This window comes from Tiliqua scincoides, chromosome 1 (assembly GCF_035046505.1).
Source record: "Tiliqua scincoides isolate rTilSci1 chromosome 1, rTilSci1.hap2, whole genome shotgun sequence".
Taxonomy (NCBI): domain Eukaryota; kingdom Metazoa; phylum Chordata; class Lepidosauria; order Squamata; family Scincidae; genus Tiliqua; species Tiliqua scincoides.
In genome coordinates this window covers 108,534,772-108,544,397 of record NC_089821.1, presented here as the reverse complement: position 1 = coordinate 108,544,397, position 9,626 = coordinate 108,534,772, and the positions used below count along the sequence as shown (strand labels likewise).

Sequence of the window (9,626 nt, the reverse complement as noted above, 5' to 3'; positions counted from 1 at the left end):
CTGTCGGTGGAAGTAGACCGGGTTAGTAGCGACCTTAGCCCCATCTCTCTCTCTCTCTCTCTCTCTCTCTCTCTCTCTCTCTCTCTCTCTCTGAGCCTCGAAGCTTCAGTGTGTGTTTTCCTAACCCAAACGTAACCCCCTGATTCCCTCTTTTGAGTGCTAGGCTGACTCCGAAGTTAGAAAGAATGCCACGTTCTTATCGTCCGGGCCACTCGAGTTTGGGTCCTCCCCTGACTTCCTTCCTTGCCCAGCTTTCGAAGTAGAAGCAAAGATTTGCTTCAGTGGAACTCAGTCCGACCAAACCATAAATCTAGCCGAGTTTCCTGACTTGTAGCCACTTCCCTATGGAAGAGGCAGGTAGAAAAGGGCTAATCACATCCCCATTTGCTGCAGGGGTGTTTTCTCCTCGTTCTGGGGGTCTGCATTTCACAGTGTTGAATGATTCTGGTTGGACTCCGTTTGGAGCGGCCAACAGAAGCTTGTGCCAACATATGGGTGTCTCTTCCTCTTTTCAGAAAAGTGCTATTTTTCTGGAAGATCTCCTGACCCTTCGCAGATGGGACGCGAGGATCAAACCCTTCTTGGCAGCCACTCCATTGATTGTTAACATTCAAGAACATGCTGGAAATTCTGTGTCCCAAAGAGGTAACATCGCGTTCAGCCGGATCCACGCTTAGGAGAGCGAGCAAGCAAGCAAGAAGACTCAACACGGCCTTTAAAAGGGTATACGTGACTCCTTCCAAGCTTTCGCCTGAGGCCTGCTTGTCCCCAGAGATAAACACAAGCAGCGGGATGCATCTGTAGGGGCGCCTGCTACAGTGACCCGATTCCTGTTTCTCCTCCTTACAACACTCGCGACTGCAAACTTAAACACACTTACTGAGAAGCAAAGTCCGCTGAGCTCAGCGCCACTCTCCCCTGAGTAAACGTCTTCAAAATGGAGCTGTTGGCCATTGCTGAGCTTTGCAAGATGTCCTGAACCCCGATATATTGTTTGGAAGTGAGGGGCTCTTGCAGTGGATGACACTGTTTTTTCCCTTAGGAAGGTATTAAGGCTGCAATCCTATCCAACCTTACCTGGGAATAAGCTTCATTGACTATAATGAGGCTGACTTCTGAGTAGACATGCATAGGATTGGGTTGTAAGGTCGAGGAGGTGACACCAGCCAGCACAGTCTCCGCACCTCTCTGTTGATCCAGGAGAGTAAACTGCTCCTCAGCCTACTCCACGTGGACGACACCTCCTCTCACTTTCACCAAAACTCACTTTTACACCGGGCGAGTTCTTCTCGCATTGTTTCTGAACTAGAATGTGGGAGTCGTCTGCAAGAGGCTTGTGCTTGAGAAACATGTTCCTGTCGTTCTTGCCGCCTGAACCACCATTGAAACTTGTGGGATTGGGTTTAACCGTCTAATATTTCGGGTTCTTGGCCTTAGAGAAAAGCTTGTAGATTCTCCCCTTAAGCAAAAACGTCCAGCTCCAAAATGGCCGCTTTCTGATCAATAAACGGAATTGGACAGAGTCTGGGGTGCTGCTGAATTGGAAGGCAACGAATTGTCGGTCAGGAAAAGGCAGGGTTTGTAGAAGAAAACCTGAGTCTAGCTTTATAAGTTATTTCAGATGTTCGAACCAAGGCGTGTTTAACAAGTATAAAGACTTTTCAAAGAGTAAAGTCTGCCTTCAGAAGTGTCGATTCCGTTTTGTTATTGGACCCGGGTCAATATCCTGCCATCTCGTTGCAGGGGGAGCCTGTCTTTTTCCAAAATGGCCTCTCCCTCTGCGCTCTTTCTATAGCCTTAAGTCAAAGAAACCTGTCCTTCCATGGCAAACAAGTACTGTACTGCTATTGCACCAAGAATCAATTAGTACAGAAATTGACATTGTTTAATATTTAGATTTGGAGAAATTTAAAAACCTTCCTCAGAGGGTTTCTGGAGATCCCCTTACCTGAGATCCGCATAACCAGGACGTTTTGCCGCATGTATGCAAATTCATGCACCAAACTGTGTGCTACACATTTTTTTTTTTTTTTTTTTGCCGCAGTTCCGCTCGGGCACGAGTCCCCAGCCCACCAGGGCGCTGGTGACGGAATGCGGATCCAAGAACGCGTGTTTCGGCCGGGAGGGGCTCCCTCTTTGAATGAGAAACCCGCCTGCAAAACGATTCCTCCTAAGCTTCTTCTGCTATCTTCAGAACCAGTCTCTCTGCAAGTTCGCCCCACTGCTGAAGAGCACAGGCGCCACGAAAATAATTGGACAAGCGCTCAATTGAAAATAAAAATAAAAAATAAGACTCATTTCTCCGTGAAACGTCTGCAAGTTCTGGAGACAACCTCCACGTTTTTGTTACAGCAAGTGGGAGAACAGACCTCGAATATTCATTATGATGCTTCACAATGAGAAAAGACTGCACAAAAGCAGCGAGTACAGCAAGGGGGGGCGAGGACAGGCAGTAGGGTAGAGTAGATGCCCTCTACTTGGAAAATGGGCTCTCTCCACATATAAAAAGGACTGTCTGTCCTGCCCTCTGGGGTCTTTCCTGGTTTAGTCCAGGCTAAGTCTGCAGTTCTGTTGACACTTACTAAGGGGAGAGTCCCATTGAACACAATAGGACACCCTTATTTATGCTTCTGATATCTATTTTAATTGTTCTTACAATTACAATGTGGGCAAGCTTCCACAGAAGATCACACCAACAGCAATGAAATCCGAGGTACTCCTAACTAGGAGAAATGCCTTTCATTTCAACGAGATTTCCTCAGCACTAATTTTCTCTGGAGTGCGCTGTGTGTGTATGGACCATTTCACAAAAAATTGCCTTCTCTCTCTCTCTCTCTCTCTCTCTCTCTCTCTCTCTCTCTCTCTCTCTCTCTCTCTCTCTCTGTGAGTGAGTGAGTGAGTGAGTGAGTGAGTGAGTGAGTGAAATCACCGACATTAGAGGCCAAACAGACGACTATTTTAATTACCTGGACGATTTAAGTTTGAGAAGCCACCTCTTCAAATGACTGGGAACATCCCCACTTTGCAGTTGCTTTGCAGTAAGAGGGGAAGATCCCAGGAAAATGACTTAGACCCAGCGCCTGCAACCCAGAGCAGCGGTTAGGCTACTTCCATAAATCCCTTTGAGGAGATGAAACTGTGGGCAAGGTTCGCCACAAAGCCACGAAAGAGAATCCTCTCTCATTGTTGTCTGCCTTTGTTACCCTTTTGTGGTGAGAGAACCAACCTTAAGAGAAGCAATGCAATTAGGGTATAAATTTGTGTAAGGCTACAATGACAAAATGCCACGTATTTTTGAGGGCATTACTTATCCCTGTGACGCTTATTATTTTTCTGTTGCTCTTTCTTATGCATTTATAAAAATCACATCTTTTATGCATTTCTGAGTTGTCCGTTTTCTACTTAATTGTAAAGGAGAAAAAGGGATGGTGGTTTTGGACACAATCCAGAGATATTCAGACACTGTGAAATTCCATAGGAATAAAGAACCTTCAGGCCACGAGTGAATTGCATGCAGAGTCGTCCCTAGGAGTGATCAGGTTACTGACCAGAGTAACTCCACCAAGCACGCCCCCCCCCATTATGGCCAGGGCTCAGGCCCAGTTGCCCTATCCAAGGAACAGCTTTGATTGCGCGCGTTGGCCATAATTTAGCAGAGGTCCCTCTTAAATACCTGATTTTAATGACGCCCCTCTCCGTGCTGGATTCTAGCCATTATGTAAGAGGCTCTTTTTATGTTCTTGAGATCTGTGGGTGCTACTGAAGAACAACACGCAGGTTCTACTCGACGTTTCTTTTCATCTGCATTGATTTCAGAGCTCGGAGCAAGACTGGTGCAGTGTAGTGGCTGAGCGTGAACTGCAAAACCTCGCCTGCGTCATCAGCTTAGATCTCGTTCCAGTCTTGGCTCAGGCAAGAATCATTTGGTGCTTTTGAAGAAACCACTATCGCTCTCCATCTCTACCTGATCTATGCTGCAGGGATTATAAAGCTAGTCTACTTTACAGGCTTGTGATCAGGTGTAGAAAGGTAACAAAGAGGATAGGTCTTTTTATGGGTTGGTGACTGGTTAAAGAGTAGGAATAACTGAGCAATGTTCACAGCGGAGGGAAGTAAGAAAGGGATCTCCCAAGGATCTATCTTGAGACTGGTGCTTTTTAGCTCGATCCCAAATGTTCTGAAGGAGGGAGTGAACAGCGAGGTGGTCACGTTTGTGAATGAAGCTTAACCATTCAGAGTGGTAAAAACCAAAGCAAATTGCTAAGTGCTCCAAAAGGACCTCTCCTACCTCAGGGAATGGGAAACCAAATGGCAAATGCGGCTCAGTATAAATCAGTGTAAAGTGAATCACATTGTGGGAGAAATCCCAATTTCAGACACGCACTGGTGGGATCTGAGAAATCACAGCCTAAGGAAGAAATGGACAACAGTTCAATTAAAACATTGGCAGGTGCGTGGCAGGAAGTCAAATTTCATCCTAGGGGTCATTAGGAAAGGAATCAAGAATAAGACTGCTAATATTTTAATTCACTGTGCACCTGTGGTGTGGTCACACGTGGAATATCATGTCCAGTTCTGATGGCCACACTCAAGAACAATATTGTAGAGCTGGTAAGGGAGCAAAAGAGCGTGGCTAACATGCTGACTGAGGCACTTTCTTCACAGGGAAAGGCTCAAATGTTTGAGGCCTTTCAGTTGTCTGAGGCAATGAAGGGAGGAGATATGGCTGAGATGTTTAAAATTATATTATATTATATTATTTTATATTAAAGAGACTGGAGTGAGTGAAATCTTTCTCCCTTTCTCCTAATACTAAAAGCAGAGATTGTCCAATGGAAATCTGGTGGGAAATTTAGGAGGAACAAAGAAAATACATCTTCACACAACCATATTTAGACAGTGGAATGTGTTGCCATAGGATTGGCCATTGGCTTGGGTGGCCATTGGCATTGGGTGGCTTGGGTAAATTTATGAAGGACAGGTCTACCAAGGCTACTAGACATTATGGCTGTGCACTGCCTCCAGGTTCAGTGGCAATATGTATGCCTCTGAATACCATTTGCAGGGTGGCACTGACAGGAGAGAAATATTCCTTTTTGTCTTGGTTTTGAATTTGGCATCCCAGAGGCCAATGGTGGTCCACTGTGGGAATCAAGATGCTGGACTAGATGGCCATTTGGCCTGATCCAGGGGGCTTTTCTTATGTATGTTTAACATTGTTACTTCCATTCCTACTATTACTGTATTGTTGTTAACCTGGTTGTCTTGCCTATACAGTTCTTTGGACTTGCATAAGCATTCACCAGATAGGCACAGCACAGTGAATCTGTCCAAATAATAAAGATCAAATTAAGATACCAATGTTAGAATAAATTTAAATTAGTAACAGCTGTAAAGATAACAAGGTTTGATGATATAGCGCCAACATTTCTGAAAACTCTTAAAGATTGCCTTGTGAGTTGTATAGGCAACACATATATATGTAGATTTAAGATTTAATAAATCATGCTGCATATTAATACATTGAATGGATAGGTGGATTGCCTTGCTAGATTAGACCCAGGGTCCAGTTAGTCTAGTACTGTCTTCAAAGAATGGCCAGTGAAACAAAACCAAATGCCCCTGCAAAGTTCACAAGATGCAGGATATGATAGAAATGGGTGTACCATGCTGTTTGTGGTAGACTGTTCCTTGTTATAGAGGCTCCATGATGGCAAATAAGGATAGATCTTAAACATCTGACTTAGAAGTCCTATTCAATTTAATTAATTATACCTACAGCAGGGTCCTATGCATGTTTAGGGCAATGTCCGTTCCACTGTATTCAATGAGACCTACATACAGAATCGCAATCCCAATCCCTGAGTTGCTCTTAAAAGCCATTAATGCCCCACATTGCATATGCCCAACAGGAATCAAATACGTACACTAGTGGGTTGCGCAAAAATGGGTTGAGTTCCATTCAAAAACAGTATGAAATCTATCTCAAGCTAACTTAAGCTTTCATTAAGATTTAAGCACCTCTGACATTCTCTTGACCGGGACCATGATGTAGTAGGTATAGGGACATTGGAATTATACCTCAATGCCCTGAACCTGATTTCCTTGCCCATCAAAGGTGCGCCGATTTCTAAGGTTTAAACTTAAGCACTTAGGTGCTATGGAAAAGAGTGGCCCTCGGTTTCTGATCTGAAATACATTTGTATGGATCCAGGGTGAAAACGACAGAGTCCTCATTTCCAGCTAATGTATAGGTCAATGAACGCTCAAGTCCTGTCCTGTCCTGTCCCCCCTCCCCCTTCTTCTTCAGTAGACTAACCTACTGCGATCATGTTAAGGGCATTCAAGGAAATCTTTAGCCAATTCTAGCACCGTACTCAAATTTCCTCCTCGGAGGCAACATTCAGAGCGCTCACTGGCAAGAGCAGCAACTCTATATCCTTGAACATGAACAACACACCCTGGCTGCTGGATTGATTGGTCTTTTGCTTAACAAAATAGTTTATTTGATGGCCCGAGTTTTCCCAATCATATATATATATATATATATATATATATATATATATATATATATATATATATATATATATATATGGTTACACACACACACACACACACGTGTGTGTGTATATATACACACATGTGTATATATATACAATGCCCATATATATATATGGGCAAATACAGATCTAGAGAGAGAGAAAACACCCGACCATGACTTATACACCATAATTATTTTCCCTTTTTTATTTCAATTACTGATAATCAAAGGTGAATACTTCATTAAGAGAGTTCCTTCCTCCAAACAATCATCAGATTTCTGAATTAATTTACAAGAAACAAGCAGAAAGGAACTTTTCATGGATTGCAAGTGCACTTGGTGTTGGTTTGATTTCAAAAGCAGCCGGTAGACCTGACAGACAGTCCGTCCTCAGAACAGAAGAGAAATCTCCCCAGTGGGGGAGAAAAACAAACAGAAGTGTACAAAAGTCTACCATTTTGGGCATCAGGAGTAAAGAGGTGCAGCAGCAGCAGGGACCGGTTTGAACACCTCGAATGGTGCAGTAACAGGCAAAATAGACTCTCACCGAACACAGACATGACAACAGGTAGCTTAAAAGACAAAGTAGTGGGATTCTTGCAGCAAAGGTGCCCTGGGTCATCAGCAGAAGCGGCTGCTCCGGCTCCATTGTCCTCTGCCAAGACTGGAAGGAGTGGAGGAGACCCTTAATCTGTCGGGCCTTCCGCTCTCCCTTCTAGGTCCTCCTGGTCTTCCTTTTTGGTCTCCCCACCTTCCTTGCCCTCTTGCCTGGCAGCTGGGAATTTGTCCCTGTTGTTCTCTTTTTTCCATTTCATCCTCCGGTTCTGAAACCAGATCTTGACCTGCCTCTCGGTGAGTCCCAGAGCGTGGGAAACCTCAATCCTTCTTTTCCTGGTCAGGTAGGGGTTAAAAAGGAACTCCTTTTCCAGCTCGAGAGTCTGGAACCGGCTGTATGTTTGTCTTCCTCTGCGCCTACCAGGAGCTGCTGTTAGGAACAAGAAAGCACAGCATTTTGTTTTTTTAAACAAAAACAAAGACACGCAACCGTTCGCTTGAGCTGGTGGTGCTTCGAGATTTGCAAAGTGATCTCAGCACGTTTAGGAAAAAAAGTCTGTCTTTCCCATGCGTGGGGAAGTCAGTCTTATTGAACGCATTGGGACTTACTTTCGAGTAAATATGTTCAGGCTAAGCTCAACTAGACTTTGATAAACCAGCTGCATTTCAGCTGATATATCTAGTGAAGCTGCTTACAATGCAAGTGGATGGGACAGTCTGGAATGTGGAAGGGGCCCCAAATTGCACTGCTCCTTTAAATTAATTCAATTTTCGTAAAAGAAGGAATTGTTTGTCTATTTACAGCCCAATCATATGCATGTCTACTTAGAAGTGCATCCCATTAGAGTCAATGGGGCTTACTTCCAGGAAAGTGTGGATAGGATTGCAGCCTTAGAGCTCAATCCTATGACTGTACTCAGAAGTACATCCCATTAGAGTCAATGGAGTTTACTCCCAGGAAAGTGTGGATAAGATCACAGTCTTAGAGCTCAGTCCTATGCCTGTCTACTGAGAAGTACATCCCATTAGAGTCAATGGGGCTTACTCCCAGGAGAGCCCAATGCCTATCTACTCAGAAGTACATCCCATTAGAGTCAATGGGGCTTACTCCCAGGAAAGAGTGGATAGGATTGCAGCCTTAGAGCCCAGTCCAATGCATATCTACTCAGAAGCACATCCCATTAGAGTCCATGGGGCCTACTGCCAGGAAAGTGTGGATAGAATTGCAGCCTGAAGCGCACAGCTCAACACATTTGTGGACTGGGTGCCTCAGTAAACTACAGAATTCTCAGTAAACTAGCTGCAGAATGTAGCAGGGAAGTGGAAAGGATTTCTGCAAAGCCTGGACACGGTCATTGCTAACATTGGGGAGAAAGGAACAGAAGTGGGTTCAGAGCAGTTCTTTTGCCAATGCAGAGAGAGAACTCAGGGGGATGCTTCATGGTCACTGATTTTGGAGGGGGAAACAGTGCTCCGCACAGAGAAGGAAGGAAGCCAGCGAAGAAGCGAGCGAGCGCGCGAGCAAGCAGCCGGGCAGAGGCAGCTGGAGGGAGAGGGAGGGAAGGAGGGAGGGAGAGGGAAGGGAAGGGAAGGCTTCGCCTGCTGCCGCGTCCAACCTTGTGGTCTCATCCAGGGGAACATGGGAGCAGGAGACGCGCCCTGATTTAAGCGCTCTGGGTCCTCGCCAAGATGAGTAGCGCTGGTCGCTTTACAGTCGGGATACTGGACCAGCTCGGCCTCTGGGTGGCTCGTGAAAAGCGCCTGTCGAGGCTGCAAGGGGTCGTAGCCGTAGAACTTGGCCGGCTCCCCGGGACAAGGCAGGCCGGTGCAGGGGCCCTGGGGGGCCAGCAGAGGCGGTGGCTGGTAGGCTGAGGGGCTCCCTCCGGCCAGATGCTGCTGCTGCTGGTGCTGGTGGTGCTGCTGGTGGTGGAAGTACTCCGGGCCGCTGCCGCCTGCTCCGGGCCCGGGAGGCGGCTGCGGCGGGGGGAAGCCGGAGGCTGCGGCGGCCGCGGCTGCAGCGGAGGCCGCGGCGCTGTTCCCGTAGAAAAGGGCGGCGGCGGCGGCCAAGTGACAGTCGTAGTACGCGGGATTGATGGGCGGCTCGCCCCCTCCTGCCGCCGCCGCCGCCTTGTACTTGGAGTAGAGCGGGTTGACGAAGTAGGAGCTCATCGGAGGGCGGGGGGCCAGCGGGGCGCCACCACCACCAGCAGCAGCCACCAGAGGAGGAGGTGGAGGAGGAGGAGGAGGGGAGGAGGAGCGGGGCCAGCGGAGGCCCACCAGCCGCTGCCTGCCTGCCTGCCTCCCTCCCGCGACTCCCGCTCGGCCGCCACTCGCTGCTGCCTCCCCAGCCCCTCCGCTGCTGCTCCTCTGCGGACGCGCTGCTGACCAGAGCCGGAATCTAAGCGCTGGCCGACTGACCTGCCTCACTGCTTTTACTATTTCCTATTAGGCACACACGGCGGGCAGGAGCAGCAGCCCCGTCGCCACACACTCGCTCGCTCGCTCGCTCACTCACATGGGCCGGGAGTTC

General features: G+C 47.2%; 1 protein-coding gene across 2 annotated transcripts; it reads right to left on the bottom strand.

The window, feature by feature from the left end:
* Positions 1 to 7,227: 7,227 nt before the first annotated feature.
* Positions 7,228 to 9,265, bottom strand: HOXD8 (homeobox D8). Of its 2 annotated transcripts, none has more exons than XM_066634874.1 (3): positions 9,128 to 9,265; positions 8,713 to 9,070; positions 7,228 to 7,526 (listed from the first exon to the last, which is right to left on the bottom strand). In XM_066634874.1, the coding sequence occupies exons 1-3, from the start codon at positions 9,263 to 9,265 to the stop codon at positions 7,228 to 7,230; spliced, it is 795 nt and encodes a 264-aa protein (XP_066490971.1). The 2 variants fall into 2 exon arrangements, with proteins under 2 accessions (XP_066490971.1, XP_066490980.1); XM_066634883.1 differs by having other exon boundaries at positions 8,713 to 8,866; positions 9,155 to 9,265.
* Positions 9,266 to 9,626: the final 361 nt, after the last annotated feature.